Source organism: Protomyctophum parallelum (assembly GCF_964188405.1).
Source record: "Protomyctophum parallelum genome assembly, chromosome: 2".
Lineage (NCBI taxonomy): Eukaryota > Metazoa > Chordata > Actinopteri > Myctophiformes > Myctophidae > Protomyctophum > Protomyctophum parallelum.
The window spans coordinates 49,956,906-49,978,799 of NC_139699.1; the positions used below are offsets into that span (position 1 = coordinate 49,956,906).

At 43.9% G+C, this 21,894-nt stretch overlaps 1 protein-coding gene across 1 annotated transcript in view; it reads left to right on the forward strand.

Moving 5' to 3' along the window:
- The window catches only part of LOC310878179 (CUB and sushi domain-containing protein 1-like), a 740,702-nt gene that overhangs the window by 136,382 nt on the left and 582,426 nt on the right, over window positions 1-21,894 (forward strand). Inside the window, exon 2 of the mRNA XM_083792333.1 lies at window positions 3,724-3,940. Within this exon, the coding sequence (XP_083648459.1) occupies window positions 3,724-3,940 (217 nt within the window). The remainder of the gene's footprint in view (window positions 1-3,723; window positions 3,941-21,894) is intronic.

The following is a 21,894-nucleotide window of genomic DNA, read 5'->3' on the forward strand; positions in this document are numbered from 1 at the left end:
ATAAAAGGCTGCCATTTTGCCAGTGAACTGAAGTCTGTGCTGGGGATAGAGAGCTTCCTGTATTTATGCCAGTTGGTAGTGGTCGTTTGGTGAATAAACATACCATTGGTTAACCTTTACCAATGCCTCTGTACTGTTTCTCCAGCCACTAACACGGTCATTCCTACAATGATTCCCATGAATACATGCCAGGGACCCGCATAAGAGAAGATTTTTACGGCTCTAGCAGTGATTCTCAACCCGTTTAATTTCAATGACCTTTATGGACCCCCATTTAATGGCATTTCTATCTCTGGGACCCCTAATTTAAACGGTTCCGGTTTTGTAACTCTCTGAGTTACAGTCTGTAACTCTCTGAGTTACAGACCTCCATTGGGTTACAAACTATCATTTAGCTGGGACTCCCTCGGACCCCTTGGGGTCCCCGGACCCCACTCTGGGAACTACTGTTCTAGACCTCAAGTTCTAGGCACAACAACTCTGTCTCTAAGGTAGGCCTATATTAATGACATTGTTCAATGTTGAAAATGAGTGGTATTCCCCTTGTGGTTTACTTCATTTCTCAGTTGTGTGGTGGTAGCATTGCTGCTTTTTATTTATTTAATTCTGAATCAAATAGGTGTTCAGTAACAAAGCATTTCTGTTGAACATGTAGCGTGTTGGCACCCACACAAGCTGCATTTACCTAATGCATGACTGAGGCTTCTGGAGCACAGCGGAACTCGCTGCATGAATCTATGCATGATGCTAGGATCAGTAAAGCCTCATACACAAATATCAAACGAACATTCTGTGTTCCGTCTGTGTTTCATGGCCGCCTCAATACTCTTCCAAAGGAAGTCACGTGGTTTGACCAAACACTTGTTTGATGGGGGGATGGGGGGGGGGGGGGGAATCAAACACACGTGTTTGTTCAAACCACGTGACTTCCATTGGAAAAGCATTGAGGCGGCCATGAAACCCTAAACCTAACCTCAGTAAAACTATACCTAAACCTAACCTTAACCCTAACCACAGTGAAACTATGCCTGCCTGGGAGCCAATCAGAGACATGGTAAGGCGGGTCTATCCTAGAACGTTGGCGGGATTCCAAATCACGCACCGTGGCGGGTGTCACGTCTAATGCCACGAATCTGTGTCGCAGTGCGATCCGAGTGAGAGAGAGAGACACACAGTCAGTCAGTCACACACACACACACACACACACACACACACACACACACACACACACACACACACACACACACACACACACACACACACACACACACACACTCTATCTGTATCCACTGACTGTGTGTTTTCCGTGCTGAGCTGGTTGTGGTGTTGTTGTTGTTGTTGTGGTGTTTGTCCGTGAATGTTGTGTGAATTTTGTGAAGCCATGCCCTTCTGGTTTTCTAGTTTGGGCTGCGGTGCATACAAGTATAGCCTATAACATCTGTGTTGGGGATCCGACACAGCCACTGTTTTCAGAAGGTTCATTCATCATTGTGGATGCACTCATGTCATCACGGTTATATTTATCGCTATATTCCTAGTATGGATGGCCCTTTAGCATTGCCATGTGTCATGCATGTCTCTTGATCTATAATGAATTGCCGCGCAGTGCAGTAGGCAGAGCTGTGCAGATGTTCCTTCCCTGTCATGATTTATTATCTGATTTAAATAAAGAGGATGAGCATGAGATTATTAAGATGATATGTCGAGATAGCACAGATGTCTCTTGGACATAAATTAGGACACATTACAGGAAGACGTGATTCTGAACGGCATGCCCATATTACAGTATGTGCAACATGGCCACTGAGTACTGTGCACTTAAAAAAAAAAAGAACGTCCTCCTTCTAATAATACCTGATGATCATGTTTTAGGGTGGAATAAAATCACGGCATTCCATCTGTAATTTTTACGTTTCCGGTGCACGGTGATGGGCAAATTACTGAGAAACTAGAAATGAGTTACAGTTGCTTTCCTGCTCTGAAAAAGTAACTGATTGCTGCATTATAAAATTAATTAGTGACTAGGGAAAGGAACTATTGCAGTAGTTTTCATTTTCATCTTGCAGTACTCATTATTTTAGAATGTCATCATTGTAAGCCTATACTGTAGCTATTGTAGCCATGCAGGAAAGCATAGACTCAACATAAGCACATCTTTGTGGTATTGATCGTGTTTACTTACTGTGGTTGAATTTCTATTTGACTCTAGCTGGCATCAGTTGAAGCATCATTTTCGACCGGTTGACTGCTTGTTTTTTTCTGACTGACTGAACCTTCTACATAATTTTAGAGCTGCTCGTTAATGATTCAACACTTGGCAGACCACATGCATGCTGTCCTCTCCCGTGTATTAAAGTGTTGTGTACTGTGTGTGCGTGTGTGCGTGCGTGTGTGCGTGCGTGCGTGCGTGCGTGCGGCGAGAATGTGAGACACGACTCACTGTATCCTGAGAGTGTTTACGTGTTCATGTCTTAGGCCACATTTGGGGACAAGTGTTGGGTATGAAATTAGTTAATTGGGGTCAGCTTGACAAATTGCGGACAAAAGTGGTGTCCCCGATTACATTTGATTGGAGTTTCATAAGGTTAGGGTAAGGAGATGTGGAATGAATATAAGTCGACGCAATGTTCCCAAAAGTCAGTCAGTCACAAAATTATGTCTGTGCCCTTGAGTGTGAAAATGACTATCTCATTACTTAACGGTGTGCATACGTTGGGCCGACATAGTGGTACTAACAGTCCGACATGCAACAGTCCGACACATGCGTGGCTGGTTACGACTCACCCGTGGCTCCCGACATGCATTTCCGTTAAAACTCATCCATGGCTTCGTGTGCGTGTGAATGTGTCACAGGGTTTACAATGGCGTGTGTGTGTGTGTGTGTGTGTGTGTGTGTGTGTGTGTGTGTGTGTGTGTGTGTGTGTGTGTGTGTGTGTGTGTGTGTGTGTGTGTGTGTGTGTGTGTGTGTGTGTGTGTGTGTGTGTGTGTGTGTGTGTGTGTGTGTGTGTGTGTGTGTGTGTGTGTGTGTGTGTGTGTGTGTGTGTGTGTGTGTGTGCGCGCGCGCGCGCGTGCGCATATCCGTGTGACATGTGCATATCCGTGTGCATTTGCTTGTACGTTTGTGTCATGGGAGGTGAATGCTGGTCCCGTATGGCAGGGTATGGCACGAACACAGCTGTAGTTCACACTGGGGCCATGCATGCTAAGAAATGCATGTACTCTTACTGTACGGCACTTTGGATGAAAGCATCTGCCATGTGTGATGTTATGTAGTAGCCTATATTATAGGATCTCATGGGAGGTCAAGCCTTTTTGCTCATCATGATCTATCTCAGTTGTAACTGAAGTGTCTACTGTGACCTGATTTAGTATGCATTACTAAAATACGAGTAACTGCACCTCAGAAATTATTCAGCGATCATGACACAGTTCAAGAATGAGACATTTTTCCACAATTCAGCTCATCCATTTTCCACACAATGGTGCACCTTGCATTGCACACACACAGCTCTCCAAACTCTGTAGCTGGTAGACCCGAATAACCAACAGACCTTGACCAGTCTGGGAATTTGAACCAAAAGTTTCAAACGAAATAAGTTTTTGTGCAATATTTTTCTGCCCCCTAAAACAGGCATAGGGGAGGCATAGTCCAAGCTTCGGGTGGCTGTACATTTTGTTCATTTGATTCAACTAACTTAATCCCCCCCGTCTTTTTCCTCCCAGCTGAATCATGTGGCGGCGTTGTCCAGGGTCTAAACGGCACCATCGAGTCCCCTGGTTTCCCTCACGGCTATCCCAACTACGCCAACTGCACCTGGCTGATCATAACGGGCGAGAGGAACCGGATCCAGCTGAGCTTTGTCACGCTGGCGTTGGAGGAAGACTTTGACGTCGTGTCAGTCTATGACGGACAGCCGTCACCGGGCAACTTAAAAATGAGGTAAGGGAATGATTTACTTTATCTCTCTCTCTCTCTCGCTCTCTCTCTCTGCCTATTTGTCACAGGCAGAGTACATTCCTTAAAGATGGAGTGCCACAATCTTTGTATTTTTCCAGTTTTTCATGTGTCTGTGATTAGACGTTTTTATGTGCAATGGTGTATTAACCATAGATCACTGTAAAGACCCTATGCACTGAGTTGAACACTGCATGATGGAATGTGTTTTCTCACGCGGCGGGTGGCGTGTTAGGTCCTTTCCATTGCATCGTATGAGCGGTCAGGTTCTTGAGCAGCAACGTCTGCACGCACATGCTGGCTGCTATCAGCGTGACCGTGTTCTGATAAGGGTCTACTCTATAGGCAGCAGGCTGACGTGATGAGGGAAGTGTTGACAGATGGGGAGATGGGCGAGGAACTGCAGAGCTGATCAGGGCCGCGGGAAGATATTTACAGTAGTAGGTGCTGAACGCTTAGGAGGGGGTGGGCGCGCGCCGCAAAATGCGCATGAAAATGAGTGAAAATGAGTGTGAAAATGCACGTGCACTTTCACATATTTTCATGCGGAAAAGTGGCTTTTATACTTTCCCTCTCCACACGCAAGTTATATGAACAAACTAACAGCAATTAGCCAGGATACAGGGCCGATACTGTGATACAGCATATTTATTAGGCCTAGTAACAGAAATCTGTTATAAATAAATAAAATGAATGCAGAATCCTGCACGCAGGCTATGGCACAGAAACCCATTACGGAAAAAAGCATATTACACAGTTTAGGTATGGCAACTAAGGAGCCGATCATCAAAATATTCATTATAAAATTATTATTATATTTATATTTATATTTATATTTATATTTATATTTATATTTATATTTATATTTATATTTATATTTATATTTATATTTATATTTATATTTTCCCCTCCTGTCCAAGTTGGCCACTTGGCCCTGGACACTTTTAACACCCTGACCGGCATAAACGGAGGTCTCCGTCCTATCAAATAGTAGCGGTCAGGACGGAGATTAATCACAGGACGGAACATGATGATGACATCATAACCGAGCGCACCTCTCCACAGGCTGGGAGCGCCTGTTGGTCATTTCCGGGTTGGGACGTCATCCAAAGTGGTCCCCCTCCATTTTAGTGGATAACTCTTGATCTAAATCAATCCGTCCAATTCTAAACAAAGATTATGTTTTTGACGGCCCATATCGCGGTCCCGTCGCTAGTCGCGTTAGAAGTAATCATACCTCCCGTTGTTGGCGATCGCCTCAGGTGTGTTTTGGCTACATCTGTCTACTTCAGCTACATCCCAGATGGCGCCTGGTGCACCTTGAAAAGGGCTTCGTAGCTGCAAATCGCTGGGCGCCCTGAATTAATGGTACTAAATACCCCCGGGCGTTCAGGGTATAACAGGCTGCTAAAAGTCACTAGATTTTTAATGCAGCAAAACAGACATGGTTGAAAAAGGTAGCTTTTCACTACAATCCTACTCTGATTCAACGTCCACTGAAATACATTGCATTTTCAATCACTGAGAATTCTTTGCGCTGTTTAGGATTTTAGAAGTGGTGAGAAAAGTTAGACGGCGTGAAACAACATAAAAGTGATTATGCTAGCATCCAGGGTACGAAATGTTGCAAGCTGATCACAAGACACATCTGCTATAACCTCCCACGTCTTTCACTGATTCCACCTGGAGGCATCTCTGCCTTGTACTAGTACATACTAAACAGTTAAACCTGTGTGTGTGTGTGTGTGTGTGTGTGTGTGTGTGTGTGTGTGTGTGTGTGTGTGTGTGTGTGTGTGTGTGTGTGTGTGTGTGTGTGTGTGTGTGTGTGTGTGTGTGTGTGTGTGTGTGCACTCGCACATGTGTAAAGCTTTATATGCCTGTAGCTCTTGGTTTTAGCTAATGTATGCATTTTGCAAACATGCTAAGGATTTTTGCTGACTTCGTCAGCAGAAATCTTGGTAGCCATTTCATTATTCTTTTAATATAATATAATATGCCCCCTTCTCCATCTCTTAAAAAACTACAACGCTGCACTTCACTCTATGGACTCTACATAGCGGTATTATACATTATGTTTCTGTGTGCAGTGCCAGTGCCTATCGGCAAGTGACACAAAACTATTCTGACCGTTAAGCTATATTTTATTGACACAATGTGTCTTCTGCAGTTGACCCTTCGTATCTATTAGGAGCAGTGGGCAGTGGCTGAGGTCCGGCTCCTGCTCTAAGGTCAATGCCAGGGTCAGGAGCAGTAGCCTGGTTAATAAACCAGACCGAATCAGCCGTTGGCAAAAATAAATTGCCTGCCGGCGGATTACGGTCTGGAGAGGCTCAATTGTACGCCCATTTCCTACACCAGAGAAATGGTAAATTAAGTTATGCTTTATTGATCCATTGGATCCAGTTAATCCTCTGTGTTATCCTCCAATGTATATTAAACCAAAAGTTGTTTCAGGTCATCATCATCTTTGAATATCTGTACTTGTAGGAGAAGGAGGGAAAAGCTCTTGAACCAGCAAGTGGCAGTTTGCGGGTCGCACACTGCCACTTGCTGGTTCAACAGCTTTTTATTTAATGTCAAATTGTGCAGAAGTCTTCTCTTCAAGAGTATATCTGTACTTGAATTGATGTTGTTTGTTTATTGAAGTTCATGACTCACTCCATTACATTTCACAGATAAATATTATTCTTCTGAAAACACGTTGTCATGACTGGAATACTATTTTGTTCAAACCTTTATCTGTCCTTTCAGTGAAGGTGTTGAGGTCAACAGGACAAGCAAAAACAACATTGACAGTGAATGAATAGTGAATGAATATAAAGTGCAGAGTTCAAGAGTTCAGGTCAGACAGCACACCTCACTTCAGTGGACTGATGGAGGGATGATGGAAGGGGGTCGGGGGCACCAGCAGCATTGAGGAGCCGGATAGCCGTGGGGAATTCAGTTTGAATGTCGGTCCTTCATGTCGGGCCTTCATAGTCTTTAGGGAATGCAACCTCCCGCCTGAGGGAAGCGGGGGCAAAAAGACTGTGTGTGTGTGGGGTCATAACATAATCCATTGTCAAAACGCAGCCCTCACAACTACGTTGCATGGCCGTTCGACTGCTGTGGGCATATATGGAGATCTCTGTATCGGTCAGGCCTTTTGTGGGCATAAATGGAGGTCCCTGATGTCATTACTATGCACAGAACTTCCGAGATCAGATTATAAAATAGGGGGAGAGGCCTTTGTGGCCCCCCTGACTGTTTGGGGGCCCATGTCTTAAGGGCCTGGAATGGAATGCTGTTTATTTAGTACTAGTCCTTACCTGTTCAAATATACAGTATGAACACCAAATTATGTACAGTGTAGGACTGTAATTCAATTTAATAGTGTTTAAGTATACCTTGAGGTGTACTCAGTCTGGGGCTGAGTTAATGAATTAATGGTGGACAGGACAGGTAGAGGTAGGCGATTAGCCTACTGTTTTTATGGAATGAGAGTTAGCGAAATAAAAACGTTGACGCCGTGCAGCACTGCAGACTGCAGTGACAGCCTGATTTGCGACAGTCAAGCAGCACAAGGTGTGATGATGATGACATGACTTTTCTGTCTGCTGCTTGACGAAAAGCAGAATAACATACAGAACATTACATTACTATGGTATCGCAAACTGCTACATGATCCAAGCGGGGAAGATTGTGTACTGTCACCCCCGGGACCGGTTGTAATGAAGTATGATCAGCGAATGCTGATCAGCGCATAGTGCAATTTTGTAAGTGGAGGAAGTCAAGGTCTGTTTTTTGTGCATACTGTTTAGTTGTAATGCAGTGTATGGAGTCGCGAATGGAGTGATGTTCTGTGACTTGTCGTACGGAGCTGCATGGGATTAAAAAAAACTAGATTTGATAGGGAACGCAGCCTCCCCCATGGCCCTTGCTTTTATGTTTCTTCTACTACACAGCAGCAGCTAATATAGCCTAGAAACAAATTGTTTGCAATGCATAAAGCATCAACACTATGACTGTAAACAACAACACCAGAATATATATTATGACTGAGCTGTCATTTTTCTGGTTTTATCAGTTTTTGTATTGACCTGCACCTTCGTTTGAACTGTACCTATTCTGTGAATAGAATGTTCAATTAATCAATCGTGACCTGAATACTGTCCATAGCAGAGGTGCGCTGTGGCGACTTCACCATCTATCCTTGACATAACGAAATTGTGAAATTGCGCCATCTAGTGTTCTGCTTATAACTGTGCCTAAGTATTTCATTTTTTATAAATGTTTTTTTTTAACTGGACATCCTTAAGGGGGTCTTTGAAAGATATGCATCATTATTTTTAAAAGGAAATGTCCCTGCTTCCCACCCTTTAAAGAAAACCACAAAGTCCTAACCTTGCCTACAGCAAAGCACGGCCCTGACACCGCCTACAGGGCTACAGGGTAAAATTGGCAAATCTTTTGTGATTATGAGAAATGTATGACGCATGTGAAGGTGGAAAAGTGGATGGTTGCCTAGCCAGAACCACGAGCGAGTTGGGAGAGAATTGGATAACTGCTTGGCTCTGAGTTAGTAGTGCACATGCATATACAGGCTGAAAGAACAAATCTCATGAGGCCCCCTGGCTGTGTGGGGGCCCCGCAGGCAGCCACCTAACCTTGCCTACAGGCTGCGAAGCACGGCCCTAGGACACCGCCTACAGGCTACAATATGGGGAAAATTAGCAAACATTTTGTGATTGTGAGGAGTGGAGACACATATGACGGTGGAAAAGTGGATGGTTGCCAGTGTCCTAGCCAGAACCATGGGCAATTTGTTGGGAGAAAATTGGATAACTGCTTGGCTTGTAGGCCGCATACAAAGAGGCCGCCGGGGTACATGCTTCAATTAGGTAGCACGATTTTTGGGTTAGGGTTGGTTGTGATGGGTTAGGGTTGGTTGTGATGGTGGTATGTGGTGGTATGTTAATACAATAAATTATAATAACAGCACTACTTGATCCTCCCATGGTTTCCAATAACTCTGGTTTAATTGTACAACTCCTCAGCAGGGCCGAAATGAGATTTGAGAACCTTGTCTAAGTCCAAGCCGTAACATATGGAAACACAAAACCATGAAATGCTGCGTTACACAGCACAGCATGCGCCGCTTAGTTCCTGTAGTCAAAAAGTGCCATTCATCTTTTTGTCTTTTCCACATTCTGTATTTTCTTTTAGCACCGACTGTCCTGTCCTCTCATCTCTAGAATATGGTCCTCCTGTCTGTATGTTTGTAGTCTACCCACTTGCTTCTCAGAGATAACCTGACTTTGCCAGATGGGGGCGGTATTGGGTAACCATGTTCCCCAACACCACAACCATCTGGGACCTCTCAGGGAGTTCAGCTAACACCGAACCGCTCCCGGTTCGAGCCAATCAGCGTGAGCTAAGGGCGGGATATGTGCGAAACCGGATGTGAAGCTACATATATAGACACGACAATATGATTGGTTGTGTTTGCACGCCCACACGGTGATAGACAGACGGTCCCATCCAATCATCTACCAAGTATCTTGAAAAAAAGGAACAGCCCCGTCATCGAATTTGCTTCCGCGATCCCAATAAGCTGTTAAACAAATTTGTGTAGCAAGCTTCTTGGATCTGGCAGCGTCAGGTTATCTCAGAGAAGCTAACTCAAGGAATTATTGCGAGGCGTTTCTTTCGGTATGCACAATGCAATGACCATGTATTTTTTTTAGATATATTTTTGAGGCTTTTTCTGCCTTTATTGATAGGTTGAAAGTAGATTGATAGGAAATGGGGAGAGAGATGGGGGGAAGACAAGCGGCAAAGTCCGTCGCGATCGGGAGTCGAACCCGCGGCACGCCGTCAGGCTGGCTCAGCAGCCTAGGTGCCCAGACGGTCGAGCTAACTGTGTGTGTGTGTGTGTGTGTGTGTGTGTGTGTGTGTGTGTGTGTGTGTGTGTGTGTGTGTGTGTGTATTTTTTTGCGTCCAATGATGCGCTCTGCAGTCAACAATGTAGCCCAAACATCAGGCCAAATTGTGGTCTAGAGGGACAGCTAGAGAGTATGTGTGTGGCATTGAGATAGAAGAGTATTGTCAGTGAATAAATGCACCACTGTGGTTTGGGTCTCATTCACCAGTACAACTTTTTGCAAAGCTTACAAATCACCATACGTGATCCATGTCTCTGTTTGTATCTGGTTAAAACCAACATATTTAAGAACAGACAGCTGCTGCTCTGAGTAACCCAGGCTGCAACTGAGGAAGGTCAAAACATAATGTGAGTTGCACATTAAAGTTTACTGGGAGAAGCAGAGTTCCACAATAAAGTTTACTGGGAGCAGCAGACATATTCTTATTACGTATCTTTTTTGTCCTTCACCAGTGTTCACAGGGATGTGCATAACAATTCCTTTTGACTTTTAATACCAACATTACCACAAGGTAACCAAATGATTTAATCTGGCCAAGGTGGACAAGCACTTCTTTTGTGACACAATCTCCTCCTAATTAGATAACTGAGGCTGAGGCTTTCGCAACTGTTTCTACTCTGTCTGTGTCTCATAGGAGGGCTGTGGACATTTCAGAAACCGTCTTCCAGTGACATCATCGATGGGGAATATACAAGCTAATATAAATTGCAGGCTTTTAGTCCCGAAAAGTTGCAATGCGTAAATGGAAGCCATCGTTCTCACGATAATGAAAATCTAAACATTTTTGTAAAAAGAATCTTGTTCAAAAGAAATCTGCCTCATGATGATGTCACTGGAAGACGGTTTCTAAACTGCCCACAGCCCTCCTATGAGACACAGACTGAGTAGAAAGAAATCGTGCCATTTTATCATGATTATTAGTGAGGACCTATTATATGAAGATAGGTTGAAAAGTGGTGAAGTGGTCCTTTAACTACAATTGTCAAAGGTCAAAGGTATTGACTCTGCACAGAAGGAATTCTTGTATTATTTTCTTATTTATATGTATGTTTATATATATGAATATGTGTAGATTAATGTATATGTCTAAGGACAACATGAATGTATGCACTGTGTAGGCAGATAGATGTCCCATCAGTCTGCTACACTACAGGAATGTCTTGTCATGCATACAGACTAGTACAAAGCCATTTCACTTGCAGCCTTGAGTGGAGAAATTGAAAACCGGCATGATGATTTGGCTCATCTTCCTTTAAAGGTAGGCTATATTCAGAGATTTCACTTAATTCAAATATCACTTCTTTTTTGTTTTGTTGTGATAATCCTCCATACTATAGAGTGTGCTGACCATTATAATGAGTTCATCCCTGTCCCCAGTTAACCCCTGAGGTAAAAAAAACCCTTAGGTTTTGTTTTTGGCTAGGTGGCCCAGCCTTCATCCAATCATAATGAATTGCATTTTTATAGCACTTTTCCAAGTGCTCAAAGCACTTTACAATGGTTCATTCATTCATACATTGGGAGGTGAAGCGGCGAACAGTAGATGCCAGTGTCAATGCCAATGGTGGAAAGCTAGCACCGACCAACTCATTGGAGGCAATGTAGGGTTCAGTGTCTTGCCCAAGGACACTTAGACATGTGGACAGGAGGAGCCGGGATTCGAACTGCCGACCCAGGGATCATTGGAGGACCTGCTCTACCTCCTGAGCCACAATCAGGATAGAGAGGGGCCTTCCGCCAATCATGATCGAGTGGGGGCGAGGCTTGGTGTGCGTGCTGTTGGCCTGTCGCGTAATTTTCACAAAGCCATGCGGTTACATGTTTGTTTTTCCAACCTGCATAAAAGTTAGATTCATTATAGATTATACATTGATCTTGAAATCTCGCTTGCAGTCATTTCTGTGGCTGCGGTCCTTCCACAAGATTGAATCTGTTCATTATGTGCGTTGTATATTATGTGCGATGATGCTGCCATAACAAAGCAGTGGGTAAAATGACGCCACTTTCATCTTCTCTCAGTCTCAATTCAATTCCATTCAATTTACTCCAGTGGGTGCTTTGTAGGCATAACACAGAAATGCAGTATGCTGGCAAAGACGGATAAATACGGAAAATCACATTCAATAGAGAACAATTATCTATATGTATCTATCTGGCCAGAAAAACTAAAGAATAGAGAAAGGACAAATGGATAATATTAAACACTGCATTTGGGAGAGATAGCGACCGACCTCCAAAAGTGGTATAAGGATTAAAAGAGATCAAAGAGATATAGTTATTGAGGCTATGTTAAAATGACCTAATGAATATATCATTCTCTCTCAAATCATGGCAGTGAAACTATAGCTAACCGCTGCCACTCTCAAAGCCCACATTTGGAAGATTCCTTTTCCTTGTATAGCAATTTAGTCATATTGGCTAAAGTATCGTATCGTGACTCCTGTATCAGGATAGTGTGCATCATGAGTTATACCTGCCATTTCCCAGCTCTAACCTCTGTACCTATATTTAGCATTTTCTCTCTTTTTCTCCCAGTCTGTCTCTTGTTCTCTCTGTCAAAGGTCAGTATTTAACAGTCATCATCTCATTACGTCTCTCTTCACACCCTTTTAATGAACTCCCCCAGGATACGCTCTCCCCTCTTATTATTTCCAGGCGCTTGTTTTGTTGTTTTGTCATGGATCTGGAACAATCATTGTTACTGGGCACGGACAAGCCCATGGTACAAAATTTCTATTTATGAACTGCGCACGGTAACTCACTAAACTGCAAACGGTTGACATGAAATCATGGTTTTACGAGTGGTTTTGAGTGAAGGTTACGTGTGTAACCTCAGTGTTTTGAGTTGCTGAATACCTAATTGTCTCCACCAGGCCGAAGGCATGGGGGGAGAGTATGTTTTGCACTCCGTCCGTCCGTCCGTGTGTCCGTCCGTCCGTCCGTCCGTCCGTGTGTGTGTGTGCCGTGAGCAGCTAATCTCGGCCACCGTTAACCCGGTCGATGCCAAATTTTGCACACACACTCCCTGGATGCCAACGATGAACCTCTGCCCCAAACTTTCCAGAACGGCCTGTTATAGCGCCACCAGGAGGCCGCTTTGTGCAAAACAAGTTTTTGCACAGTACACCTAGAGATTTTGTCCAAACATCACGCAAATTGGTACACAGTCTCTCTAGAGCCATTCAACGAAACCGGTCTTTCAGATTTCTCAGACTCCATCCTGATTGGTTAAGATTGGCTTCCAAAGTTCACAGGAGTGCTCAGTTTCAAACAAAATGCTGCAAATCATCAACACATCGCGTGATTTCCGTGAAATTGTGCACCCACATTCCCACTAGGCCGAGGACGAAATGCCACATGAACAATTTCAACTCAGCCTCAAGGTGGCGCTATAACTGGCCGAAAAGTGTTTTTATTTACTTTTGTTGCCCTTTTATCCAACCACCAGATGAAGGCAAGCTGCAATGTCCTACATTCCTATCCTGGTGGAGACCTGTGCCCAGAAGGGCACTTTTTCTAGTTTATTTTTATTCAGTTTATCTACAAACATTTCAAACTGTTGGGTTTTGTTTAAAATAACCTGATGAACTGATTTTTTAGACACCATAGTGTCTATATGGTGTTTATTTCTTGGTGTCAAAGGGTTTGCATTTTAATTCCTGTGTCGGTTTCACCAGTGGTTAACCCAGATGAGGAAGAACTCATAAAAAAAGGAGATTATTTTCTCTGGTAGACAGGACTCACAGGAGTCTACCTGGCACCCCTAAAAATATCCATTTAACTGCGGAAACCGTTACAGCGCACATGCGTGTGTGTGCATGTGTGCCCATTGATGTAAATAATTATATGATGTAGCCTACAGAGATTATGATATTATGCATGAGTACAGTTAATCAAAGTAATTAACAGAGCTCTATAGTCAATAAGCTCTCATCTTGCAGAGACACACCCACACATGTGCCAATTTTTGTGCGCACGCACACGTGAATACAATTTAGATTGTATTGTACATATCACACACGCACACGCACGCACACACACACACACACACACACACACACACACACACACACACACACACACACACACACACACACACCACACACAGTGGATTTTAAAGAGCAAGTCAGAAAGAACAGATGTAATGAATTTCTGTTGTTTGATGTACTACTGTGCAGAGAACTCTTTACATTAAGTGTAATCCATATTACCTGCGCATATTATACAATTTGCAATGGATATTAGTGTGTATTCTTTGTAAGACATTTTTGTATTTTATATTTTTAAATAAGCAACATTATATGCTTTATATAGTGTAGCAAATCGGACTATGAATGTACACTACAGTACTCATAATGTACAGTATGTCGTATGTACTACAGTACATGATGAAATGTGTAAGATAAGATAAGTAATGTGTCAACCATGATGTTATTGACCCCGGGCTGGATTAGCACCTCTGAGGTCCCCTGGGCACTGAAGCTCCAAGGGTCCCCCTTGCTCGCATGCACGCACAATTATGGCATTTTTGTGCATTTGTTTGGCGTTTGTTGGCATTATATTGGCAGTTTTATTGGCCTATTCCCAGCCGCCTCAACCCACCCCAAATTGACAGCCAGGCAGTAACAAACACATTTTATTTGACCCACATAGTGAGCAAATGGGTGAGAGAACCCGCCGGTGCAAGTGTAATTCAGTGTTACTTTTTTTTGCCGTCAAGCCACCTGATACGCTTTGCACGCAATTGCACTTTCCAGCTGCCTTCTCGCCAACAATAAAACACTCATTTTGACAAATTATTTTTAGACATACTTTATTTCATTCAGATTAGTGGGTGGAAATTTCTGTGGAGCAAAAAAAGGATTTGTATAGGTCCCCCTGATGCCCAAAGTGCCCATAATAGATCCGGCCCTGTATTGACCGCTCTGAGCACTTGCCTTGGCATTCTGTAAAGAAAATCCTTAAAAACCAAACAGGAAATGATCTGCAATATAAAAGTAATACTTATACTCATTTGCCAGAAGCTATATTAGCTTTGTATATTTTGACTGTTTCCTCTCATGCAAGACTTCCTGTGACATTTCCAAGCTGTTTACTATTGGGTGTCTTGGAAATGTCCCTACTGCCTATACGAAAATAAAATGGAATGCTCTCAGGTGTTATTTAAATGGCACTAAAGAATAGACATATTGTCATGCAAGGAATAAAGGACCAACTTTCAATGTATTGGCAAGTATTTATTTAAATTTATATTCTGCTTTTAATAGTGTTAATCCAGTTTACGCCTGTTATGTGAAATATCACTTATTTATTAGTGTACTCGTATTGCTCCATATCCTGTCAGAGAACATGGAGATAGTGGACTGTCGGGAAATGGGGAGTAAAGGTCGTCGGGATTGGAAGTCGAACCCTGGCGCTGTCGCCGGGCGGCATTAGCAGCCTAGGTCCCTGGATGGCTGCGCCAGCCGTCTGGGCCAGAAAGTACATTATTTCAAGCATTTATATTCAGAAACGATCCGAGTCGCAAGCTGTCTAGACCTGTGAGAAAGTATATGAAAAAGCTTAATCTGCAACACAGTCTTATAAAATAAGGGTGTTGCATGCATGCTTCATCACCTTTCATTTCATGTTATTTGTAAACCGCACTGTTATACTATTTTTTGGTGTATTGGATTCACCTCTGTATTGGGAAATAAATGTGCACACAAAGTACTGACATAGAAGAAAATAGATATATAGATCGTAACATTTTTCTGGAGTTGTAAATATCGCAATAATAATGTGTAGTAGTCAGGCTGGACTTGTCTCACGGCACACTGTTCACCGTTGGGGGAGACAGTGGTGTAGAGGTCCCTTACAGCACTCATCCACTGGGGGAGACAGTGGTGTAGAGGTCCCTTACAGCACTCATCCACTGGGGGAGACAGTGGTGTAGAGGTCCCTTACAGCACTCATCCACTGGGGGAGACAGTGGTGTAGAGGTCCCTGTAGTGTACAGCACTCATCCACTGGGGAGACAGTGGTGTAGAGGTCCCTTACAGCACTCATCCACTGGGGAGACAGTGGTGTAGAGGTCCCTTACAGCACTCATCCACTGGGGGAGACAGTGGTGTAGAGGTCCCTGTACAGCACTCATCCACTGGGGAGACAGTGGTGTAGAGGTCCCTGTACAGCACTCATCCACTGGGGGAGACAGTGGTGTAGAGGTCCCTGTACTGTACAGCACTCATCCACTGGGGAGACAGTGGTGTAGAGGTCCCTTACAGCACTCATCCACTGGGGGAGACAGTGGTGTAGAGGTCCCTTACAGCACTCATCCACTGGGGGAGACAGTGGTGTAGAGGTCCCTTACAGCACTCATCCACTGGGGGAGACAGTGGTGTAGAGGTCCCTTACAGCACTCATCCACTGGGGAGACAGTGGTGTAGAGGTCCCTGTAGTGTACAGCCTCATCCACTGGGGGAGACAGTGGTGTAGAGGTCCCTTACAGCACTCATCCACTGGGGAGACAGTGGTGTAGAGGTCCCTGTAGTGTACAGCCTCATCCACTGGGGGAGACAGTGGTGTAGAGGTCCCTGTATACAGCACTCATCCACTGGGGAGACAGTGGTGTAGAGGTCCCTTACAGCACTCATCCACTGGGGGAGACAGTGGTGTAGAGGTCCCTGTACAGCACTCATCCACTGGGGAGACAGTGGTGTAGAGGTCCCTGTAGTGTACAGCCTCATCCACTGGGGGAGACAGTGGTGTAGAGGTCCCTGTACTGTACAGCACTCATCCACTGGGGGAGACAGTGGTGTAGAGGTCCCTGTACTGTACAGCACTCATCCACTGGGGGAGACAGTGGTGTAGAGGTCCCTGTACTGTACAGCACTCATCCACTGGGGGAGACAGTGGTGTAGAGCGGTGGTTCCCAAACCTTTTCATGTCAAGGACCCCCAAATTGACACTAATCAGCCTGTGGACCCCCATTTGAAAAGATATGCCAGGGACCCCCATAAGAACATTTTTACGGCTCTAGCAGAGATTTCAAGGATCCCCAGTTTGACATGCATTAGGCTACAGACTAGAGCCCTGCGCGGGAGTGATTTATTAATTCTACTCCTGACCGCTCCCGTTGAAATTCAGACCAATCCCGCCCGCACCCGCATTTATTTAATTTCTGACCGCCTGTGCCATTTAGTCCTGCACCATCCCACAATTTTATCGTTTAGTCGTTTAGCGGCGGCCCGCTGGTTTTATGTTGACCACCCGCCCTCGCCTGCAGGTATTTTAATACCGCCTGCAGGTATTTTAATACCGCCTGCAGGTATTTTAATACCGCCTGCAGGTATTTTAATACCGCCTGCACCGCCAACATTTATGTTGCGTAATAGAGGGCTCCCGTTGCAGTCCTCTATTACGGACTTAATGGCATTTCTATCTCTGGGACCCCCAATTCATAATGTAAAATCTATTTAAAGTTAGACCCATAAGGGTCCATTTGGTTCCAAACTATCATTTAGCTCAAGGACCTCAAGGACCCCTAGGAGTCCCCGGACCCCACTTTGGGAACCACTGGTGTAGAGGTCCCTGCACAGCACTCATCCTGCACCGGCTTCACTTCCTGGCAGTGCTGCAGCCTCCGGCATGGCCCGGCGCGCCAACCAACTTAATTGGCAGCTACAAGTGGGAGGCCAGCAGGACGACTGTCTCCTTGTCACTTTAGTAACGGCTCCTACTGCTTGATCGCGGCTCCTGTTCAGTGAGGAGTTCAGTGGCTGATCGAGACTCCACATGTGCTAGAATGAAACTCACATCCGCGCCATTAAGCCCTGATTCATACTGTGTCGCGTGACAGTTGCCGCACGTCGAAAATTGACGACCTCGTGGATAAAGTTCTCAATCGCCACGACTGATTTCAGTCATTTGGATTCCATATGTCTTCTATGGAAGCATGTAACGTGTATAACGGGACATGCAGCGTGTAGAGATATCCTATTTTTGGTTATTCTTCGCTTTAAGATTAAAGGGTTATTTGAAGTAGTCAAACTAGCAAGCATGTTCAGTCTTCCAGGAAACCCTAATGGTTTTGGATACTTCATAAAAGCAAAGGTGCAGTGTATGACTTGTAATGCTCAATTCAGGTTGTGTACAGGTAGAGCTCATGGGATAGTGACGCACAGGAGTTTAGTTAGTGCTGAGCTGTCCCGCCTCTCTGCGTACACAAGTCACAGGGGGTGAGGTCAGAGGAGAGGGCAGGAAGGTTGGAGGAGAGAGAGGTTAGTTGCCAATGGAGACAGAGACACATTGAGGGAGAGGGCAAAGTGAACAGAAGGAGAGAAGAATGAGGGATGGGAGAGGTCCCACTGGGCCAGGGACGTGCACTGACATATTGAGTGGCTGTTGCTCTAAACGGAAAAGGGGAACTTCTCCAGTGACCTGGAGTTTGCAAATTTGAGTAATTGGTCATTAATAGTATATACAGTATAAGGCCTGGGCCGTGGCTCAGCGGTCCAGTCTGGTAGTGTGCCGCCGGTTCGACTCCCGATCCCGACGGTCCTTACAGCATGTCACCCCCGCCCCCCCATATCTCTCCCCATTTCCTGTCAGCCTACTGTCTGAAAGAAATATAAAATAAATGCGAAAGCCACAAAAAACATTAAAGAAAATAGTGATATTGTGGTGACCCACATCTAGAGGCTGTGAGAGACTGTGAGAGACATTCACCCGAGGGGTAATGGTGCCTTTAAGAGCACGGGGGAAAGATGGAGGAGTCAGTGCTTCCGGTTCCGGGTCACGGTGTTGTTGTTGTTGTTGTTCTCACTGCAGAGTATCTGTATTGTGTTTATGTGGAAGATCAGTAAACTCCTCTACGCAACTCGGGTTTCCTGTCTCGCTGTTTCCTACTCCACAATATATAATTCACTGTTTCATCCAAAAGTATTTGATTGTACTTGCATGTCCCACATTCTCACAAAATACCATAGAATGTCTGGATTATTAAAAAAACATTTACGATACAATAATTTAAAACCAGTGCCAGGCAACGTGCTGTTTTCACTCCAATTCCATTTGATTTCCATAACGCTTTAACAAAGTGTCTCAGACATGAAATACAGACACAACATAATTATTGTTGTATTTGTATCAACCGCCATATCCCAATAATCCCTAGTCCTAGTCCAAATCTAATGTCCAATGGTCATAAGGCGTTATATTATGTTATGTTAGCCAGCTAGCTTAAAGGAGAATTCCATACTAAAAGGCTTTCTTACCTTTCTTTGTAGTTGTTAGGTCCCCATCAAAGAGGTCCAGGTGTTAATTTGTGCAAAAGCTCCTTATTGGCTATTTCCCCTACCATAAGCCCTAAATGAATTGCATTGAATTGAATGGGATGTATGGGGTGTTGTGCCAATTCGCTTGTTTCCATCGAAATAAGTAGTAAAGTGTGCCGCTTGGGTTATTATTTACATTATGAAGAGAGGATATATACAAAAAATATATAATTTTGAGCGATGGAAATAAGCGAATTAGCACAACACCCCATACATGATACATCCCATTCAATTCAATGCAATTCATTTAGGGCTTATGGTAGCGGAAATAGCCAATAAGAAGCTTTTGCAGAAAATAACACCTGGACCTCTTTGGTGGGGACGTAACAACTACAAAGGAAGGTAAGAAAGCCTTTTAGTATGGAATTCTCCTTTAACTAGAGAGCATCCTCTGTAATATAATTTGTTGATTCATTTCTGCAACTTAAAAAGACACGGAGTCTTCACAGTCACACCTATACACTAGGGATGCACCGAAAGGGAAATTCTTGGCCGAAACCGAATACCGAATATAGGAAACAGTTGGCCGAAAACCGAATACCGAATAGCCGAATACATATTTGTTGTAAAGCTACCTGATTATGGCAAAAGACATGATTATGGCAAAACCTAACTTAAATAATAAACACTTATGGGTCCATTAAAAAAACATCTAATTAATTGGAGGCTTTGTGATTAATTAATCTCAATTAATCACATTTTAATCGCATATCCTATTTGCCTATTTGACCTGAGCAGTGAGCTTTTTTTTCTACATAAGCATAGGCAATAAAACAAGTAGTAATAATAATAGTGATATTAATATTATTTATATAAAGCTTCTCTGAGTAGGCTACTTAGACACTTTTCAAGGAGAACATGAGAAAACAAATAAAAACAACTTTATTAGAGAAAAACTAAGACTATATGGAATAAAATAAATTAAAGTGGAATGAGATAGCAATATTCCAGAGGTGGGTTTGAATTTATAGGTAGTGGCATGTCTCTGAGTTTTGGGAAGTGCATTATAGTTGTGGACAGTGAAACCCTGACCATTAAACATGGGCAGACGCAACGATACAGTATCATTCGTTGTTAAAGCTCCAAATGATATTCCCATTCGTCTTTGTGTCTGCCCGTGTAAACGCAGCAGCGAGTGTGAGGTGTTAAAACTAACGTTAGCTCCCATGCTAGCTATAGCTTCCCTCGTCAACAGAACAACACCCGTCCACAGATCGGGTGGAAGAGCTGCTGATATCACGTTGCTTGTGCCCGTGGATGGGAAATAAGATTTAAAAGGCTATGGAAGCATGGATGAAAGCACATATTATGTATGCAATAAAGTTGTGTCGGATCTGCCTGTGCATTGAAGCATTCCGTGACTGCTGCAGTGCTGCGACGTGTGTTGTGTTGTGACTGCTGGCTGCTGCCGGCTGAGCTGATGCATAGTTAATGAGCGTCATAAGCATGCGCCCTTCCTGCGCTGAAAGTAGCAGATCTACAAGCTATCTACCCGTCGCAATGCACAGCGCGTTGGGCTTGTACATCTTTGTTTTTCCCGCAGTTTAGTTCGATTCACAACTTTAGGACCACTACTACTATTCGGTGATATTTTTCGGCTTATTTGAGCCGAAACCGAATAGGCCGAAAATACATTTTTAGCCATTTTCGGCCGAATATTTTCGGTGGCCGAATTTTCGGTGCATCCCTACTATACACGGCAGTATAGGTTTGGATGCGACGGTGTCACATGACAGGGAGCATATAGGACATTGCTTTGCATCATTTCCTTAAGCAATATTACACGAGAGGGGGTCATTTAACGTCATTAATGCACGACTGCGATGCTGCAGGAACTCGCCCGCAGGCCGAGTTCCGAAAGCAACACAAAAACTAAGAAAATTCAAAATCGCTTTTTTTATGACAGACCACAAATGTCCCTCATTCCTGAAGAAACTAGCTAGCCTAGCCACCGACTTTGCTCTGAGAGAACAGAGCAGCTGAATTATTTGTTTTGATTAGGTGTGCGGTGATGCTCGTTTGAAGCACGGCTAGAAGGCTGTCTGTTTCAACCAATCGCTTCCTCGAAACGACCTGTTGTATAAATTTCATCCATATATTATTTAGATTTGTACAGCTTTGAGCCCCATCTCTGTGTCCTGACTCCTGCAGAGGCATGCCTACAAATGTAATTTGGATGATTTGCCATTTTAAATGTGTCTGTTAAACATGTTTTTCCCTGTCCAGAGGGACAACTCAGCTAAAGACTGCCCCCATTAAGTCTGTAAAAGAGGGCTGCAACGGGAGCCCTCTATTACGCAACATTAAGTGTTAAGTTGGGCCTTGTTCACCTCCCTGCTGTGTGTGTGTGTGTGTGTGTGTGTGGGTGGGTGGGTGGGTGTATGTGTGCAAGGAAGGAATGAGATGTGCACAGAAACATGCACACATTATCTAGTTCTGCACCAGTTTCCACAGTTTCCTTTTTTTTGCTTCGATGGTCAGTAACTTTAAATCCCTGGTATCATGGAAAATGGATCATTTGTTCTGCTGTCAAGACAAGTTCTCTCTTCTTTCTTTTCTCCTTTAAAATGACTACTTTGGGACCATTTATTATGCTACTGTGTATATAATATATATCGACACAAAACAAGTTGTCCCAAATATAAAAAAATGGCGTAATTTCTGAAACCATGATAATAAAAACCTGTTGCCTTCTTTT